The sequence below is a fragment of the Colobus angolensis genome, unplaced genomic scaffold (assembly GCF_000951035.1).
Source record: "Colobus angolensis palliatus isolate OR3802 unplaced genomic scaffold, Cang.pa_1.0 Scaffold7, whole genome shotgun sequence".
NCBI classification, from domain to species: domain Eukaryota; kingdom Metazoa; phylum Chordata; class Mammalia; order Primates; family Cercopithecidae; genus Colobus; species Colobus angolensis.
Genome location: NW_012120709.1, coordinates 20,759,782 through 20,781,472, shown reverse-complemented (window position 1 = coordinate 20,781,472; position 21,691 = coordinate 20,759,782). Strand labels below are relative to the sequence as shown.

The 21,691-nt window shown below is 40.1% G+C and overlaps 1 protein-coding gene across 1 annotated transcript; it reads right to left on the bottom strand.

The window, feature by feature from the left end:
• Positions 1 to 521: 521 nt before the first annotated feature.
• Positions 522 to 17,599, bottom strand: NNMT (nicotinamide N-methyltransferase). Its single transcript, XM_011926784.1, has 3 exons — positions 16,486 to 17,599; positions 15,030 to 15,237; positions 522 to 995 (listed from the first exon to the last, which is right to left on the bottom strand). The coding sequence occupies exons 1-3, from the start codon at positions 16,637 to 16,639 to the stop codon at positions 563 to 565; spliced, it is 795 nt and encodes a 264-aa protein (XP_011782174.1). The 5' UTR covers positions 16,640 to 17,599; the 3' UTR covers positions 522 to 562.
• Between the last annotated feature and the right edge of the window lie 4,092 nt (positions 17,600 to 21,691).

Here is a 21,691-nt window from a genome sequence, read left to right as displayed (position 1 = left end):
GTAGCTCAAAAAATTTTTTGGATTGCTGGGATGAACAGAAATGCTGGACAGCTATTCTCTGGCCCCTGAGGCCAGAGTGGAGTCTAGCAAACAGCTACACCCACAGGGCAGCCTGAACAACGGCAGAGGCCAGGGTTTGGTAGACTCTCCAGGAAGAAGGAAAGAGTTGAAGAATAGGAGAAGCCCATTCCTGGGAAAGAAGGAGACAGCAGCGCCCCCTAGGAAACTAATAGTGAATAACTACAGACACTTCTCTGTAGGCAGGTATGGGCTTGAGCCCCCATAACTAGATGTTTAGGGAAGTGAGGTCTTCTTTTGTAAACACAGGCAATGAAGACTGGAATACCAATTGCTCATCTTTGGGTCCCATAGCACCAACATTTGTGTGAAGCTCCAAGTGGTCAGTGGATCGTTTGTAGACGGACCTCTCCAGTCCTGTCCTAGATGAAACATCAGGCCCCAACCACTGAGCCTCTACTCAGCACATGACTTGGCAGTTAGAACCAAGTACTGAAGTCAACTGGACAGGTCAAAGGAATTGCTTTAATTGAGGTCACAGGCATCACAGGGATCTGCTCAGCTTCCTCCCCACCAGGGAGAAAAGTCCTTCGTTGTTGGCCATGGTGGAAGAATAACTTTGTGAGATCACCTCAAACCATTCGATCGTGTAGCCAGCCTCTTTCACAGCAGCCTCTACTGCCTCCCGGCCCAGGGGGAGGCTGGAGAACTTCTGCTCGCCAATCATGTAGTAGCTGCTCTTCAGTGCGTCCATGATCACCAGGAAGCCCCCTGGCTTCAGTAGGCTGCCGAGGTTCCTGAGTGCCCTGCGGTAGGTGGGGAGGTCTGGGCAGGCGGCATCCAGACACAGCGTGCTAAGCAGGCAGTCAGCCAGGGGTAAGGGGACGGCCCCCAGCGGCTGGCTCTGAGTCACGTCACACTTCAGCACCTGCTTGACCGCCTGCCTCAACTTCTCCTCCTTCTCTGGACCCTTGACTCTGAAAAACACAAACCCACAAACATTGTTTTCCACTCCAGTCATGGGAAATCCAGATCTCTTGGGTCAAGGCTAAAAATGGCCATATTGTCTCAGTTGTGTATCCTTAGGGCCTCCTCTATCGGGAAAGGAGAGAAAGAAGAACCGAGGGGCCATTTTGGCATTTGAATGAGACCATACTACCCCGAGCCATGTTGAATCTCTTTATAAAGTGAATAGTACATGAAAATGATAATACCTAGCAGCCTGCCACTACCACGGACTTCCCTCCATGAAATGATTCCTCCTTCCCTGCTTAGTATAGCACTCACTTATACTATACTGGCTTATTTATTAGTATTTATTTGTTATTATTATTATACTTGTCCCATCTTCCAAACTGTAAGGTAGTGGCTACTTGACCCATACAGAACAAGTATTAATAATAAAGGGTTTCAAATGCTGTAACATTATCTTTGCAGTAGTTGCTGATCAATAACAGTGGTGAGATCATCCATAGACCTTTTTAGGAACTATTGATCATTATCCCACAGCTGTGAACAGGGCACTCCTAGAGAGAAGAAAGCTACATTTCCCATTCTTAGATTCCAAAAAATATTGCAGATAGTATGTTTTCTGACAGAGATCGTGTTTTTGGTAGCCTAGGCAGGAACCCTGTCCCTTTCTGCCAAATCAATGGCATGTTTTGGGTTTTTTATTTCGTTTTGTTCCTAGAGACAGGGTCTTGTTCTGTTGCACAGGATGGAGTACAGTGGCACCATCATAGCTCACTGCAACCTCAAACTCCTGGGCACAAGGGATCCTCTCACCTCAGTCTCCCAAAGCACTGGGATTACAGTCATGCAACACCACTCTAGGCTAGTTTATTGTTTTATAGAGACAGGGTCTCCCTATGTTGCCCAGTCTTGAACTTCTGGCCCCAAGTGATCCTCCTGCCTCAGCCTCTCAAACTGTTGGAATTACAGGTATGAGCCACCACCACACCTGGCCCAATGGTGATTCTCGAGAGAAAAATCAGTTAATAAAAGAATGAAAGAAGAGAAGGCAAGGGCAGGAGATGGGACAGAGTGGCTTGTATCCTATTTGAATTTGTTACAGGAGGAAGAAAGGAACAAACAAATGATCAAAATTCAATAAACAGAGTGCACAAGAGAAACTGGAGAGCAGGGGTGGACAAAGGAGAAAGAAGTAGCAGAAGAGCAGATAAGTGACAAAAGGGGAAGAAACACTGAGTGTGTTAAGGGCCCAGGCCCCAGAGCACTAAGAATAGGAGTGACCCCTGGGTATTGAGCTCTTGGAAGGAGTTAACCAGCAAAGCATTGTGGAGCAGACCCAGTCTCATGCTCTGGAAATGCACACTCCACCATCTGATGCAGACTCCAGGAGAAGACGGCCACTTGGACATCAAGGCTTGACAGACAGCAGAGATTGCCCCACATTCCAGCAAGTGAGGGAGACCTTCACTGGGACCATTTCTAGTCATGAGGAAAAGTCAATGGTTTAAATAAAACTTGATTTGAGAGAGTAGACAGTAGAAATGGGCATCTTAAATATTCACTTAAAATCTTAATCCTAGTGAATATAATCACTTCTTTGCAAACATGCTTTATGCTTGCTATAATTTTCCATTTAAGAAGCTTAGCAATTAGCATATGAAAACATACTCAACATTGTCAGCCATCAGAGAAATGCAAATCAAAACCATGAGATAGCACTTCACATCACTATGATGGCTATAATAAAAAAGACAGATAATATCAAGTGTTGGCAAGGATGTGCAGAAACTGGAACCTACATACACTGTTGCTGACAATGTAAAATAGTCCAGCTACTTTGGAAAACAGTCTGGCAGTTCCTTAAAAGGTTAAATATAGAGTTACCACATGACCCAGGAAATCTGTCTAGGTATATACCCAAGAGAAATGAAAACATATATCCATACAAAAACTTGTAATGAATGTTTATAAATAGCTAAAAGGTGCAAACAATGCAACTGTCAACTTCTGAATAGGTAAATAAAATGTGATATACACATATAATGGAATATTTTTTGGCAACAAAAAGAAATGAAATTCTGACACATGCTATAACATGGATGGACCTTGAAGACATAGGTTAAATGAAAAAAGCCAGAACCAAAAGACCACATATTGTATGATTCCATTTATATGAAATGTCCAGAAAAGGCAAAGCTACAGAGACTGAAAGCAGACCAGTGGTTGCCAGGAACTGAGGGATTTGGAGAGAAATGGGAGTGGCTGCTAATGGGTACAGAGTTTCTTTTGAGAATTACGAAAATGTTGTAAAATTGATTGTGATGAAGGTTGCACAACTCTGAAAGTATACTAAAAACTACTGAATTTCACAATTTAAATGGGTACATTAATTGTACGGTATGTGAGTTATATCTCAATAAACTGTTATATTAAAAGAGAGAGAGAGAGAGATAAGCTTAGCAAGGTGTTGATTTTAGGGAATTCCTACCAACCACTAAACTGGTATCTACATAGAAAACAAAAATTATCCTTGGTTGGGTCTACCTGCTCCTGTATCAAGGCTAGAAATGGTAGCAGGGTGACCACTTTGTCCTGATTTGCCGTGGATTTTCTAGTTTGAGCCCTGAAAAAATCCCATATTCTAAGTTCCCCTTGCAGTCCTGGACAAAGCAGAGTTACTCATTCTAAGGTGGGAAACTAGTTACAAAGCTACCTCCCAGCCTTGATACAACATGGATGATTTGATAGAACACTTTAAGAATAACAACAACAAAAAAATGATTTAACACTGTGGAAGTGTGTGAGAAATATGCATTTGAATAGGCAAACTAATCTAGAACAGAAAAACTTAAGTAACCTATCTGCACATAGGAATAATAATAAAGTGTATACCAAAAGGTAGAGTAGTGACAACATGTTTTGGGGGATGTGTTTCGGGATGATCCTCTATAACGGGAACATTGTGGAAATGTGTGTTTGATTCCATCAGAAGCAGAACCAACCTCTGTGCCCTATTGTGTATTAAGCTATTTGAAACTCTGAGTTACCACAGAACCAGAACTTGCCAGTCAGAAGATGATGCAAATTGTTCCCAAACTGTGAGCCACACTGTGAAGTCTCCAAAGCTCACAGAGAATGTGCCAATTTGAGAGGGGAATTTGCTAGAAACATCCAGTGTGGTAGATCCCTGCTTGTCCTTGGACACACAGCAAACATTGGGGAAGTCAGTTGCCAAGGTAGCTGTGTAAAGCCTGCATACACCTCGGGGCAACGCAGGCAAATGGACTCACCAGAGACCCAGCCAATTACCACTTTGCCTCACATTTAGCTCATGGGGTGAGTAATACACACACACCAGGAGAGTGCTATGCTGTTTTGCGGAAAGCTAACAGCGGTGTGGCCATTTCTTTAGTTCTAAAGATCTACCCTTTCACATGAAACAATATGCAAAAAAAGGCAGCCCTGTCCCCTGTAAATATGCATCTATAAAAGCCTGAGGGGTATGGGGAGGGAGGGAGGGAGGCAAGAAAGGATGAAGAGGAGAGCCCCGGGAAGAACCCTTTCTGAGAATGTCTTCCCACATTCCAGGTGAACTATCCTGAGATTTAGAGGCGGTTCCTCCTGCCTTCTCTCGGCAAAGCCAGCAGTGCATCAGAATCTCCCAGACAAGCTGTTTTTCATTGTTCTCACACCCCCAAAGCCCCAACCCCAGAAGTTTCTGCAGGCTCTCCTGAGAAAGAACCATCAAAACAGGTCAAGGAAATCAAGGCTAAGTAAGCTTGGAGGTCACTGTGAGAATTGTATGGGCAAGGAATAATCATTGGTGTACCTTTGATGCAGACCACACCCCACACCCAAATCAGGTGAATGATATTCTAGGAGGAAGAGTCTGAAAAGCAAAATGCGGGTATTCATGTATTTTCCAAATATGTTTTAAACCTCTATTATGTTACAGGAAATAGGCTGGGCACTGTGGCCACAAGGATGAACAATTAAGAAACAGATTCTAACCTCATGGAGATTGCAGACGAGTGGGTGGCGGGAGAAAGCATTAACCCGGTGATCACTCACAGAAGTGGAAATTAAAACTGACAAACGCAAGGAAGGAAAGGAGCGTGGCACTAATGGGGAGATGTTGGGAGTTCCCCTTGACCTAGAGAATCAGGAAAAGCTCCTCCAAAAGGGAGTCGGGCAAGCAGAGATATAGAGGATAAATATGTAGGAGTTAACCAGACTGAAGCCAGCAGGGAGGGCGGGAGGAAATTCCAGTAAGATGAAACCACAAGTGCAAAGGCCATGTGGTGGGAGGAAACACAGGAGGAGAGTGCCAACGTGGCTGGATTGTGGGGAAACAGGTTGGCAGGAGCCAGACTAGGCAGGGCTTTGTGGACCATGACAGGAATTTTACTTTTCATTCCAAAAGCTCCGGAGAGTCACTAGGGAGCACTAAAGAGGAGAGTGACATGATCGAATTTACATTTTGAGAGGGTCATTTGGGCTGCAGGGCAGAGAAGAATTGAGTGGAGGGGCAAGAGTGGAAGTGGGAGGGCAGTCAGGAGGGAAACAGGGGTAGCTGGGACCAGATGATGGTAAACATGGGAAGAAATGGATTACAGAGGAAGTCAGGAAGTAAAACGGACAGAGCTTGATGTTAAGTTACATGTGGAACATGACAGAAAGGGAAAGGACAAGATTGACTTCCAGGTTCTGGCTTGTCCAATTTATTATATGACGGTGCCAATCAAGCAGCTAAGAATATCAGAAATAAAGCAGATCTGGAGCAGATCGTAGCTCTGTTTTGGACACACTGAGTTTGAGGTGCTCTGAGACCTGTGAGTAGAAATGTTTACAATTGAGGAAATAGTTAGTTGAAGGTTTTTCAACCTGCCCTGTGAATTTTCCAGGGGAGATAAGGTGGCAAGAGCCCCTATTTAAGAGAGAGACATCCTTGTAAAAGGCAGGAATGGTTCCTAGGTGTCACTGAAACAATTGTCATGATCATCAAGATCCTGGTTTTGAAAAAGCATATCAATATCCTTTTGCAAGTTGTGAAAGTCCAGAGATGCTGTGGAATAGAGGTGGCTCACTAGTTTGTGGAACACATTTGGCACAACTGTGTCTATATTTGGACAACATACAAACATCTTCTAAATAGAAATGGAGGTCTTTGCACAGATAGCGTTTACCTCAGAGAACTACCACCTCAACAGGAGCCCAAGCTTTCTTCTCTCAGGTATGCTGAGGTTAAGAGAAGCATGCTACCTGACTTCAAACTATACTACAAGGCTACGGTATGTAGTTTAAATTTCACATGGAACCAAAAAAGAGCCCATATAGCCAAGGCAATCCTAAGCAAAAAGAACAAAGCTGGAGGCATCATGCTACCTGATTTTAAACTACACTACAAGGCTACAATAACCAAAACAGCATGGTACTGGTGCCAAAACAGAGATATAGATCAATGGAACAGAACACAGGCCTCAGAAATAACACCACAAATCTACAACTATCTGATCTTTGACAAACCTGACAAAGACAAGAAATGGGGAACGGATTCCCTACTTAATAAATGGTGTTGGAAAAACTGGCTAGCCATATACAGAAAACTGAAACTGGACCCCTTCCTTACACCTTATACAAAAATTAATTCGAGATGGATTAAAGACTTAAATATTAGACCTAAAACCATAAAAACCCTAGAAGAAAACCTATGCGATACCATTCAGGCCATAGGCATGGTCAAGGACTTCATGACTAAAACACCAAAAGCAATAGCAACAAAAGCCAAAATTGGCAAATGGGATCTAATTAAACTAAAGAGCTTCTGCACAGCAAAAGAAACTACCATCAGAGTGAACAGGCAACCTACAGAATGGGAGAAAAATTTTACAATCTACCCATCTGAAAAAGGGATAATATCCAGAATCTACAAAGAACTTAAACAAATTTACAAGAAAAAATCAAACAACCCTATTAAAAAGTGGGTAAAGGATATAAACAGACACTTCTCAAAAGAAGACATTTATGCAGCCAACAGATGCATGAAAAAATGCTCATCATCATTGGCCATCAGAGAAATGCAAATCAAAACCACAATGAGATACCATCTCACACCAGTTAGAATGGCGGTCATTTAAAAGTCAGGCAACAACAGGTGCTGGAGAGGATGTGGAGAAATAGGAACACTTTTACACTGTTGGTGGGACTATAAACTAGTTCAACCATTGTGGAAGACAGTGTGGTGATTCCTCAAGGATCTAGATCTAGAAATACCATTGACCCAGCAACCCCATTACTGGGTACATACCCAAGGGATTATAAATCATGCCGCTATAAAGACACATGCACACGTATGTTTATTGCGGCACTATTCACAATAGCAAAGACCTGGAACCAACCCAAATGTCCATCAATGGCAGACTGAATTAAGAAAATGTGGCACATATACACCATGGAATACTATGCAGCCATAAAAAAGGATGAGTTCATGTCTTTTGTAGGGACAAGGATAAAGCTGGAAACCATCATTCTGAGCAAACTATCACAAGCATAGAAAACCAATCACCTCATGTTCTCACTCATAGGTGGGAACTGAACAATGAGAACACTTGGACACAGGGTGGGGAACATCACACACTGGGGTGAGGGGAGGGGAGAGGGATAGTATTAGGAGATATACCTAATGTTAATGATGAGTTAATGGGTGCAGTACACCAACATGGCATATGTACACATATGTAACAAACCTGCATGTTGTGCACATGTACCCTAGAACTTAAAATATAACAAAAAAAAGAAAAAATGAGGAGGAGCTGCTCTCTACAGAGGCAACCAGGAGGTGCTCCAGGCCCTACCTGCTGTGCAGAAGGCCGAGGAAAACAGCTTGGACAGCATGCCTGCAGCTGATTCCCACCCACCTGTGTGTGTGTCCTGGCATACCTGGAGGGGAGCCCTGCTCCAGACACCAGTGCTTCTTCTACTGTAATGTGCATACCACCCTTAGCAGATATTACAGTGAAGGTTCTGATTCTGTAGGTAGCTAGTGGGGCCTGAGAGCCTGCATTTCTAAAAGCTCCCACGTGTTGTCAAAACTACCAGTCCAGGGACCACAAGCCTAAGCTATGCATTCCAAGTTCCAGGAACCATAGGTTAAGTAATGCAGCTTCCACAATTCCTTAAGGAAAGAGCTCATATTCCTCTGTTCATGGAATAAGCTTGAGTAGTTGTATCTTAGTGTTTGACTTTCTTACGACTTTGTTAGATAGTTGTAAAAATGAGGGTTATTTATTTTTATTATTATTTTTGAGACAGAGTGTCACCCTGCCAGCCAGTCTGGAATGTGACCACAGCTCACTGCAGCCTCGATCTCCCAAGCTCAAGTGATCCTCTCTCCTCAGCCTCCCCAGTAGCTGGGAATATGGGTGTGCACCACCATGGCCAGCTAATTTTAAATGAGTGGTATTTAAATGCAGAGGTAGAAGAACAGGAGACAGTACATATGTCTTTGTCAGCCTTTAGCACAAGAAAAAGCTTCAGATAAAGAAGAAATAGCCTTGATGTCTTGAAGGAAACAGGTTGTAGGTTGATAAAGCTACTTGAAGATGCAGGAAAGACATGAGTTGCATAGGATCACTATCATTCTCAAAATAATTAAAGCTACAGGATCTAGCACAAGGATAACGGTAAGAATGCAGAAATTTACTGCCAAAAATGCAATTTCCAACAGAGTTATTGGGAAGGGACAGTGTCTCAAGAGCCAGTTGTTCGAAGCTGACAATTCGGGTGTGAGATAAGTAATGCCTTTACTATCCTGTTACATTGTAAGGGTTTATTTTTGAATGAGATGGAAAGACCGGTGGTGGATACAGAAAGTGAGAACGAAGTTTCAAAAGCCTTCTTGATAGATGATTTGGACTTTGGAAAAGTGTGTTGTCTAACAATGACTGAAGACTTATTTACTTATTTATTTATTTATTTTTACAAAGTTTCCCTGAGATTCTACAAATCCTGGGAATTTCCTTATTTACTAAATAATTTTAGATATTATCTAAATTGTCATAGCTGCAATTGCTTGTAGTTAATATCAGTTTCATTCTGTGGAATCACATAGTCAACAGGAAAAAAAGGCGTATGAAATTACTTTTATATTGAAGAATACAGCTCAACTTTGAAGGCTATAGCCAACATAAAATTCTAAGTCAGGGGTATACAGGTAAAAATGGCATATGAAAATAGGCTCTCACCGGCCTGGGCAACAGAGCAAAACTCCCATCTCTACAAAAAATTAGCCAGCTACAGCAGTGTGGACCTGTAGTCCCAGCTACCCAGGAGGCTGAGGTAGGAAGATCACCTGAGCCCAGAAAGTCAAGGTTACAGCGAGATCTCACCACTGCACTCCAGTGTGGGTGACAGAGCAATACCCTGTCTCAAAAAAAAATAGAATAACCTCTCTCAACTTCTTACTACATGTCAGAAAAAAATGGGGCAATATTTAAACAATTTTATGATTTCGTTCATGTGTAAGGGTGACAAATACATTCTCATATATGCATGGACTTAGAAAACACGTCACTGTGTGTTCCTCTTGAAACAAATATTTGAAAATCTAGTCAGTTGACAGATGAATCAAAATTAAAGACTCAATATCTAGAAAAATTGTATAAAATGAGCACCAAATATGTCCAAATAATTCTACATTTGATTACAAACCAAAAGCAAATGTCCAAACTGATCTTGAAAGAAAATATAAAACTAATACTTTATAATATTTGAACTTTAAAATCTCAGATTTCAATAATAAATACTGGGAAGAGAGATGCCAGATGACTTTGGGTATCAAAAATTGTTAAATTCCTCAAGTTAGCAGGGAGGAAAACAATTACTAACTTTTTACCCAACTTGATAAGTTAAGAGAATTTGTCTCCAACAGACCTGCATTATAATAAGTAATACTAAAATAAGTTCTTCAGGTGAAGGAAAATGATGCGAAGCAGAAGAACAGATCCTGGGAATGGAATGAAAAACACTAGAGAAGAAAGATATGTGGGCAAATAAAAAAGATCTTAAACATATGCATAATATAGCCTTAGTTAGTTTGGGCTCCTGTAACAGGATACCATAGACTGGTGGCTTATAAACAACAGAAATTTATTTCCCACAATTCTAAAGGCTGGAAGTCTGAGATTAGGATGCCAGCCTGGTCAGGGTCTGATCAGTACTCTTCTGGACCACAGACAGCTGACTTCTTATTGTATCTTTATACGGCAGAAGGAGAGCTAGAGAGCTCTCTGGGGTTACTTTTATAAGGGCACTAATTCCATGCATGAAGTCTCCACTTTCATGACCTAATGACCTCTCAAAGCCCTGACCTCTTAATACCATCATAAGGGGGTTAGGATTTCAACACAGAAATTGGGAGAGAGGGATAAAAACATTCAGTCCAAAATTCCTATGTTTTTTGTATTTCGTTATATGCATCGTTTAAAACTGTATACTGACGTATGTGACTGTACTTAACACTATTCAACTAACACTTAAACATAGTAAACATAGTAAATTTTATTTTAAAAATCATAATTAAAAATAAGACAATAAAAATAAAAGCACTACTAACTAAAGCAAAACTAATAACAATATATGTATTATAGTATTAAACATAGAAATAAAATATATGGCAAGAACATAAGGGCCAGGAAAGTCAGTTAAGGAAATTACACATTGGAATATTTTACATCCTTCATGAGACAGTAGATATGTCAAGGATGCATACTGCAATTTCTAGAAAAACCATACAAACTCACACAAGACACAGAAGAGGTTAATAGAGGAGATAAAAAAAAGAAATATTAAAGATATGTACACTTATACTAAATGGAATACTAAAAATTACTGCATTCACCAAGAGAAAACTGGAAGAAAGACACAGGTGAACAACAATAAGATGGGAGAGATAGAAAACATACACCAAGATGGTAGACTTAAATTGAACCCTGTAATATTAGTAATTACATTAAATGTAAATGGACTAAACAACCCAGTTAGAGGCAGAAATTGTCAGTCTGGATTAACAAGAGAAAACATAATCTGAAAACAGAAGGGTAGAAAAAGATATGTAGATATATCATGTATATTAGTTATATATAACTGTAGGATAAATTATCCCCAAAATTTAGCAGCTAAAAATGACAAACATTTATTTCACTGTTTTTTGTGGTTCAACTGGGGGAAATTTGGTTCCAAGCTCACTCCCCAGGACGAGAGAGGAGATAGAGAGAATGAATACCCAATAAAAAGCTGTCATTTTTTAAAAATTGATTTTGTTTCTTACAGCAACATTAGGTTCACTGCAAAAATCAAGCAGAAGGCCTACACTGGCATACCATTATCACCCAAAGTCTATAATCTACATTAAGATTCACTCTTGGTATTGTACATTCCATGGATTTGGACAAATATATAATGATATGTGTCCACCATTATAGTATCGTACGGAGTAGTCTCACTGCCCTAAAAAATCCTCTATACTCCACCTCCCTCCCTGACCCTGGCAACTGCTGATCTTCTTTACTTCTTCCCTAGTTTTACATTTTCCAGAATGTCATATAGTTGGAATCATACATGTAGCCTTTTAAGATTTGCTTCTTTCAATTAGTAATTGTATTTACATTTCCTCCACATCTTTTCATGGCTTGATAGCTCATTTCTTTTTAGCACTGGATAAAAATTGTCTAACTCTACCACAGTTTATTTGTTCATTCACTTACTGAAGGATATCTTCGTTGCTTTCAATTTTTGGCAATTATGAACATAGCTACTATAAACATCTGTGTGCAGTTTTTTGTGTGGATATAAGTTTTTGACGTTTTGGGTTACATACCAAGGAGTGCAACTGCTAGATGGAATGGTTTTGCAAGGAATAGTTGAACTGTCTTCCAAAGTGGCTACACCATTTTTAATTCCCACAAACAATAAATGAGAGTTCCTGTTTCTCCACAGCCTCATCAGCATTTGGTGTTGTCAGTCTTCCAGATTCTGGCCTAGATCTAATAGTGTAGTGGTGCTGTAGTCCTTTTTAATTTAATATCACAATTAAATTATGTGATATTATAATTTCACATAATTATATGTGCTATAATATAGCTGCATTCTACCAAATTTGTCAGTAATGAATCACTAAATCCAGTGGATATTCTAGGGAAGGGGATTACCCAAAGGTGAAAATACTGACACAAGGATTATTGGGGGCCATCTTAGAGGCTGCCCACCACACCATGCAAAATAGCAAGCACAGGAAGGCTGATGTAGCTATATTAACATCAGAAAAAGTAGACTTCAAGACAAATACATTACTGGAAATAAAGGGAGATATTTCACAATGGTAAAATGGTCAGTTCATCAAGAAGACATAACAATCTTAAAAATGTATATAACAGAGCTAAAAACAAGTGTCAAAATGCATAAAGCAAACGTTGACAGACTACAGGGAGCAAAGGATAAATCAACAATCATAGTTTGAGACATGAACACCTCTCTCTCAGTAATTGACAGAGTAAACAAAACGTCAATAAGGATGTAGAGAATTTGAACACTACTATCAACTGCCTGATTTAATTGATATCTATAGAAACTATACCTACAACTGAACAATATACACTCTTTTCAATGTAGAAAGCACATAGAACATTTACTGAGATAGACCATATGCAGAGCCACAAAATAAATCTCTGACTACAACAAAATTTAATTTGAAAGCAATAACAATAAGATATCTAGAAAAACCCCAATACTTTGGAAATTAAGCAGTATAATTCTAAATAATTTGCGGTCAAAAAAGAAATTACAAAGGAAATGAGACAGTATGCTGAATTTGAAAATAATAAAAACACCACATACAAGAATCATGAGATGCAGTTAAAACAGTGCTAAAGGAAATTTGCAGCATTAAATGCCTACATTAGAAGAAAGAGATATGTGAAATAAATGGTATAAGTTTCCAACTTAAGAAGCTAAAAGAAGAATTAAAAACAAGAAATTTTAGAAAGCTAGAAAAAAATTAAAACAAACTAGAAAAGAATTAAAATTAAAATAGGTAGAAGAAAGAAAATTACCAAAAATAAGAGCAGACACCAATGAAATAGAAAATGGACAGAAAATAGAGAAAAATTAACAAAGCCAAACTTTGGTTCTTGGAAAAGATTAATAAAATGATCAATCTGTAGAAAGGTTGATCAAGACAAAAGAAAGAAAACAAGACAAATTACCAGTATCAAGAATGAAAGAGGAGAGATCATTACAGATCCTACAGACATAACAAGGTATTAAAAGGATATTGTAAAATAAAGAAAAGTCAATAAAGTTGACAACCAAGATGAAAATGACAAACTTCTTGAAAAATACCACTTACCAAAACAGACCAAAGAAGAAACAGAAAATCCAAGTAACCATTAAAGAAATACTATTTTTAATAAAGTCTTCTCTTGCACAAACCTTTCAGATTCCCCTGGCTTCACTGGTGAATGCTATCAATCATTTCAGAAGGAAATTATACTAATAATACTCAAAGTCTTTCAGAAAATAGAAGAGGAGAAATCACTCCCAACTCATTTTATGACTCCAGCATCATGCTGATATCAAAATTTGTGAAGCACACTAGAAGAAAACTATAGCTCAATATCCCTCATAAATATAGATGCAAAAATCCTTAACAGAAAATTAGAAAACCATATCCAGCAATACATAAAAAGAATAATACTTCATGACCAAGCAGTTTATGCCACTTTGGTGTAACATTAAAAATCATCCAATGTAATTCACATTTTCAGAATACAGGAGGAAAATCATATGACCATCTTGATAAACGCAAACACATTTTGACAAAATTCAACATTTGATTAAAATTTCAAAAAAGCTAGGAATGCAGAACTTAGTCTGATAAAGAATACGAAAAATCGATAGTTAATATACTTAATGATAAATCATGAACATTTTTTCTCCTAGAATATGGAACAAGGCACAGAGGTCTGCTGTCATCATTTCTATCCAATATTGTATTGAAAGTTTTTGCAAACATAATAAGGGCAGAAAAAAAAAAAAGTGTAAAGTTGGAATAGAAGAACAAAACCTAATTTTATTTGCAGATACTATAATTGCATACATTTGTCTTTTTATGCAGTTTGCAAAGAAGTCTGTGGGGTCTCAGCAATATGCATAGCAGCAAAGAAATGCTGCTCCAGGAGCGAATGATCAGTTGGGGAACAGACTGGAGACTGTCAGACAATCAGCAAAAGATGGAGATGCATAAGGACACGAGAAAGACAGTGAATTGCAGACATGGCTACCTCTGGCTAATAGGTTATTGCCAACTTCCCGCGTTGGAAGAAATTAAAATTTATGTGAACAAATGAGATTCATTTGCATAAATTTATTTGTAGATATGGTAGAGTAAGATCTTGACCATTAGTTGTGAGTATATAAAGTCTACTTTCATGGATGGTGATTAATAAATTCTTCTCAAATAATTCCTCTATGTTGCTTACCTCAGTTTAAAAACCTAGTCAGCTTTTGGTTGTATCTGGTGATGTCAGCATTAGCCACACTCACAGCCAAGTTCTGTAGGCTTGGATGGCTACAACAGCATGACAGTGAGGTGAGGGACAAGCCCTGACATCCAAAAGCTGCTGGTGAGAAGCTGGGTTAGCCTTTTTCTTGCAGCTGTCCTAAACCTAGGTCCCAAGGTACTTGACTGCACACTGTTCTTGTCCCCACAGGCCTGGAAAGTTTGGGGGTTTACTCCTCTTTGCTCAGTATCCATTTCTTCCACCCTCTCCCTATGTCTTCTGTTATTCTGCTGCACACATGCATGTGTACACACACAAATTTATAAACACGCACACACACAGGCCTATCTCATCTCTCTTGCTCTCGCTCTCTCGTTATCATTCATTCTCCACTTGGATTTCTCTTTGGTCCCTATCTGTTGCTTTTGCCAACCATCACTCAGGTAACTTCGAAAGCCAAGAAGTAGACACCAGTTTCTCTACCTGTTCCCTTCAAGATCACACACATAGGTCACCACTGGGGACCAGTCAAAGGCCTCTGGCTCTTTCTTCAGCCACTTCTCCAGCTCCTGCAGGTTCTGGTCTGAGTAGTCAGTGACGATGATCTCCTTAAAGGATTCACAAGCAGAAAGGAGCTGATAGATAGTGGGGCCAGAGCCGATGTCAATCAGCAGGTCTCCCTTCACACCATCTGGGTTAGCGGGAGGAACAAAGAGGAGAAGTCAGGCATCTCATGGCAGTGGGCAGAGTCAAATGTACATAGTCTTCCCTGGGACTGTGCTGATGATTCTCAAAGACAGACCACTACTGTTCACAACTTTTCCCTCAAAATGTTCTTTTAAAACATCTTTTCTGGGCCAGGCACAGTGGCTCATGCCTATAGTCCCAGTACTCCGGAAGGCCAAGGCAGGCGGATCTTTTGAGGCCTGGAGGATGAGACCAGCCTGGACAACATAGTGAGACCTCATCTCCACAAAAAATTTTAAAAATTAACTGGGCCTGGTGGCATGCACCTGAAGACCTAGTTATTGGAAAGGCTGAGGCAGAAGGATCCCTTGAGTCCAGGAGTTTGAGACTATGATGAGCTGTGATCACATCCCTGTACTCCATCCAGCCTCGGCAACAGAGTGAGACCTACATCTCCAAAAAATAAAAATAAAAAATAAAAATCCCATATTTTCCCCAAATCCCTGTAATTTACATTATAGTGACAAAGAAAATACAAATATCAAAAACACCAAAAATGTCTCACTTGAATTTTAAATAAAGCCCATCAGTTTGAAAAACCTCAAACATTAATACAATTTAAAGTCAAAAAGAAAAAGAAATCCTTTCATTTGTTATTCCCCAATCCAGGTTGGAGGCATGTCGCCAGGAATTTTAAGGTCTAGGAGAAGGTAAAAAAGATCTACTTCTGCTGCACAGACTGAACACCAGATCCAGAAAGGCTGTTGCACAAAGAATGAAAAACTATTAAGCAATACTTTCAAGGAAAGTTAATTTAAAAAAAAAATTGAGTTTATATAATGTATTTCTCCAAAAAGCACCCAGTTCTTCATATATTGGGAGGTCTTTATCTCACGCATATTCACAGCATTCCCTTGAGTTAGGATCAGAAAAGGTACTGTTTTAGAATTTCCACTTAAGTGGCCCTTTGAGGCTAAAAGTCTCCCTCAAGTCGCTTAGCAAATCAAGGTAGACTCAGGACAGCACTCCGGCCCTCCGGTTTGCTTTTGCATGACAAAGTGAGACAGTGGATACAAAAGCACTTTGTAAACTGTGAAATCGCTAAACCAATATTCGTTTTTATCCTAGTTAAATAAATGGGGATGCCAAAAGGGCTGTGAAGCAACAATGATAGACACAAAACCCAGTCATGCCCTGAGACTCTATCTATAGGACCCATGTTAGTGGGGAGACATGTGGACAACAGACTTACCTAGGCAGAATATCTTGAAAAGATTTTTCAGAAGGTGCTTAAGAATCTGGCTTTCTGCAGAGTGCCTAGACCCAAACTTATAATATTTTTCTAGGTAATCCCGAGGGTTAAAATGCCTTAGGTAAGTGTCCTTGGAGGTGAAGCCTGATTCCATCGTGTCTCACTTCTGTGCCACTGGAGTGCTGCCCTCCTTCTGTCTCCTCCAGAGGCCAGGGAGTCACCCTGCAGAAGTTGTCTTCCTGAGTCTCAGGCTATCAGCATTTCTTCCATCAGTTCAGCCCTTCCTTTAGAACAGATGTTTGGTTAAACACTAACAGAGAAATACACCACAAATGTTCTGGCTGTTCTAGGAAGTGATGAAATTCCTGGAGGAGGGAGCCTAGGAGAACGGGGGTGGAGGGTATGGTAGAGGGAGGGCCATGAGCTGTATGCCATGCTTGCCCAAGGGGCGAAGGACGGCCACCAGGGATTGTAGACCAGAGGGAGCACTTGGGCTTGTCAGGAAAATTATTTAATGCATAAGACCCCGAAGTTCAGAGAGACAGGACATCCCCTAACAAGCACCATCATTCTTCTCGGTCTTGCCATGATTCCCCCAGGAAAACGGGTCACAAAGAATGGTTTAAATTTAAACATGTAAAAGAAAGGAAAAAAAAAAAAAGAGGAGAAAGATGAGGATAGGAAATGTATTCAGGGCTAAGGAATGTTGGCTGAAGAAGGAGTCTCAGATGAAATCTGGAAAGAGTAATTTTAAAAGCCTGGATAAGGCTTTGTAAAGTCTAGTCCAGCCAAACATCCTTCATGCCCAGACCCCCCATCCATCCCTGCCCTAGGCTACTGCAGCTTCACCCACCACTGCCATGACCCAGTGTCTGGCAAGTACGTCCTCCCTAAGCCTCCCCACTCCTTTCGGTCAGTCCAAATCCTGACAGTTCTTTCAAAGTTAACTTTACTTCCTTTAAGAATTCTTTAAGGCTGGGCGCGGTGGCTCACGTCCGTAATCCCAGCATGTTGGGAGGCCAAGGCGGGCGGATCACGAGGTCAGGAGATCGAGACCATCCTGGCTAACATGGTGCAACCCCGTCTCTACTAAAAATAAAAAAAATTAGCCGGGTGTGGTGGCAGGTGCCTGTAGTCCCAGCTACTCGGCAGGCTGAGGCAGGAGAATGGCGTGAAGTGGGGAGGCGGAGCTTGCAGTGAGCCGAGATGGCGCCACTGCCCTCCAGCCTGGGCAACAGAGCAAGATTCCATCTCAAAAAAAAAAAAAAAAAAAGAATTCTTCAAATCCCCTTTTCTGAATTCACTTTGAGATAGAGTAGGGATGGGGCTTGGTTTCAGCTCACTCCCCACTAAAGCATTCTTTCATGCATTCCCACTGATCACAAAACCCACACCACTACCTCACTGACAACATGTCCACTAGTCATCCTTTTACTTAATTCCAGGAACTGGCCTTAGGAGATAACCAATGTTGCAGGGTGTCCCACCTCAGGAAGGTATGCTGAGCAATTGATTTACAGCCTTGTTGCCACTGGCCAGACCACCAAGTGGCCCATTCCTCAAGACAACCATTGCAACCAGGTAATGCTGACCTGCCTACCCTACTTCTCATGTGCTTTGCCCAGCAGCACACCCTACGTCTGACGTCAATTCCTGTGCTTTGCCTAATAAAAATTCCCTACCGGTTCCTTTCAAGGAGTCAGCAAGCCAGATAATTCTCTCTCTCTTTTGTTGTCTCCCTTATGCCAGGGCATAAGTTCCAGTAAAGCGTGTTTGGGAAGACTATTGGCCTTGTGTCAATTTCTACACACTGAGAGCCAAAAAAACCCATGGTCAGTAACATTGTGGCCTTAGAATTTGTTCTACCCAGCCAGGCACTTGATATTTTTCTTTTCTTTTCTTTTTTCTTTTCTCTCTCTCTCTCTCTTTTTTTTTTTTTTTTGGTTGCTATTTATTTTTCTTTTTAAAAACTTTTTGTGGGTACATAGTAGGGGTATATATTTATGGGTTACATGAGATATTCTGATAGAGGCCTGCAATACAAAATAATCACATCAGGGTAAATGGGGTATCCACCACTTCAAGCATGTATTTTTTTGTGTTACGAACAACCCAATTATACTTGTTTAGTTATTTTTGAAGGTACAATTAAATTATTTTTCACTATATTCACCCTGTTGTGCTAGCAAATACTAGGTCTTATTCAATCTTTCTAACTTTTTCTTCTTCTTTTTTTTTTTTTTTTTTTTTTGAGATGGAGTCTCACTCTGTCACCCAGGCTAGAGTGCAGTGACAGGATCTCAGCTCACTGCAACCTTCACTTCTTGGGTTCCAGTGATTTTCCTGCCTCAGCCTCCTGAGCAGCTGGGACTACAGGTGCACACCATCATGCCCAGCTAATTTTTATATTTTTAGTAGAGACGGGGTTTCATCATGTTGGCCAGGCTGGTCTTGAACTCCTCAGGTGATCCACCCACCTCGGCCTCCCAAACTGCTGGAATTACAGGCATGAGCCACTGCACCTGGCCTCTAACTATTTTTTATACCCATTAATGATCCTCACATCCCCCCAACCCACCTCACTACCCTTCCCATCCTCTTGTAACCATCGTTCTACTCTATATGTCTGTGAGTTCAATTTTAATTTTTAGTTCCCACAAATAAGTGAGAACATGCAAAGTCTGTCTTTCTGTGCCTGGTTTATTTCACTCAACATTATGACCTCCCGTTCCATAATAACAGGATCTAATTCTTCTTTATGACTGAATAGTACTCCATTATGTGTATGTACCACATTGTCTTTATCCATTCATGTGCTGATGGACACTTCGAGTACTTCCAAATCTTGGCTATTGTGAACAGTGCTGCAATAAACATGGGAGTGCTGACAGCTCTTGGATATACTGATTTCCTTTCCTTTGGGTATATACCTAGCAGTGGGATTGCTGCGTCATATGGTAGCTCTATGTTTAATTTTTTGAGGAACATCCAAACTGTTCTCCATAGTGGTTGTACTAATTTACTTTCCAACCAACAGTGTACAAGGGTTCCCTTTTCTCCATATCCTTGTCAGCATTTGTTATTGTCTGTCTTTTGGATAAAAGTCATTTTAACTGAGGTGAGATCACATCTGGTAGTTTTGATTTGCATTTCTCTGATGATCAGTGATGTTGAGCACCTTTTCATATACCTGTTTGCCATTTATATGTCTTCTTTTGAGAAATGTCTATTCAGTTCTTTCGCCCATTTTTAAATCAGATTATTAGATATTTTACTGTAGAGTTGTTTGAGCTCCCTATATATTCTGTTTATTAATCCCTCATCAAGTGGTAGCTTGCAAATATCTTCTCTCATTCTTTGAGTTGTCTTTCACTTCATTGACTCTCTTCTTTGCTGAAGCACTTGATTTTGTGTTGGCACATATTTGTTCTCAGTTTTGTCTGTGTCAATGTTTCTTCTCACACTAAATTTTACATATATGATAAACTAAGTCACCAGCTCATTTAGCTCGAGGACTATTAATCAGTTCTCCTTGTATCCCCTATTCTACATCATGGGTTGGTCCACCTAGTAGGTGTTCAAAACATTGGTTGATTAATTGACTGTTGTCATATTGCACAAAATACAGTGGTATCCAATATTCCATGGATGATAACTTAGCAAGGACCCATTTGGTTACAAGGCACAGAAACTCACTCAAAGAATCTCAAGTTAAAAAGATAATTGTTAATATAATAATATATTGGAAACAAATTTTAGGGTATCTAACTGGGCCTCAAGAAACAAAAAATCATTATTTAGCTCATTTATCTTTCTTTCTTTTTCTCTACTTCATGTTGCTTCTGTTAAAGGTCTATGAGCCCTATTCTCTGCAAACATTTGCTCATCCACTGCACACAGCTCCATTCTGGCAATTCCAAATGGTAACGTCTGCCCTTGAACTTAGATCACTCATTGATCCTGCTCACCGAGTGTGTTGGGGTGGGGAAGGGGAGTAAAGGAAACCTGTGTAGTATTAAGATTGCCCATTGCAAGAAGTTACATGTGGCAGGCAAATTGTCTCAGATTATTGCAACTCTTGTATCTTCAAATGTCAATTCACAGACTTAGGAGGTGTAGAATGGAAGCAGGGTGTCTTTGTGGACTGACCCAAGGCACTGCTGCTGGAGCACAGACACTTCCTGCTTCTGCTGACTGCCCTAGTAATGGAGCGCAGCAGGAGGCATCCAGAGAGTCCAAAGATATAAGTTGTGATCCTGGTTTGCCACTAGCAATTTGTAAAATGGACAGCTGGAAAAACTAACTTTGGGGACTCTTAAGCCTCAGTTTTGGTGAGTAAAATGGACTTAACAGTACTTATTTTACTATTCAATCTGAGGTATTGAGGAATTTCAGTGATAGCTTTCCTTACGTTGAATGCTTACCTTGGGAAATGTGCCCCATTCCCACTCATGGGTCAATTTACCAGGGAATTTTAGACATAGTGATGATATAGCATATATGGGGCCTTGATATTGTACCCCTTTCCCCTCACTCTATTATTAATGTTTTCTACCCTCTCCAGAAGTTTCCAAGATTTACAGTCAGAATCAGATTTTTTATTATAGATAGGAATCTGTTTCCTTGTAATGACCCTCTACCCACCCTTACATAAATGTTTGTTATGAGTAAATAAATGCACATATAAGGGAAGAAACAAAGGGTGAGAAGGAAGGCAAGAAGAAAGAAAAACATGTTATTTCCATATTGTCTGGGTATTTGGTTCACTGGTGGCTGTTCTTCCCACATGGTCTGCTGGTAAAGAATTTGGTTCATCACCCCAGGCTATGACCTCATGAGAAAACAGTGCTACAATACTTAGTGTACGAAAAATCAATATAATGGGGCATTCTCCTAGGAAATAACACACTCTAGACTCCAGAGGTGCTAGATCAAATCTGTCGCTAGAAAATACTATACAAACCAAAAGTATAAACACCAGCATTGCTTATGTTGGTTGGGAAAAAATATTCCACATATTGACACATCATGTTCCAGTAATATGTCTGGCTAACTCTCAATATATATCCTTTTTCTGAAAGCCTAAAATATTAAAAAGCTAAAAATGCTGATATATAGATATACAATACCATGTATACCATATTAGCAGTAGAGGAGTTCGACAGAATGACATATGTAATTGAATAGAACATTTGCAAATAGGAAG

What these genes read in the sequence shown, in the direction of transcription:
- NNMT (XM_011926784.1), bottom strand. Translation starts at nt 16,639, where the DNA reads ATGGAATCAGGCTTCACCTCCAAGGACACTTACCTAAGGCATTTTAAC. An exon ending in TTTCAAGATATTCTGCCTAG is followed by an intron (nt 15,238 to 16,485) that starts GTAAGTCTGTTG and finishes CCGCTAACCCAG; the next exon opens with ATGGTGTGAAGGGAGACCTG. An exon ending in TGTGATCTTGAAGGGAACAG is followed by an intron (nt 996 to 15,029) that starts GTAGAGAAACTG and finishes TGTGTTTTTCAG; the next exon opens with AGTCAAGGGTCCAGAGAAGG.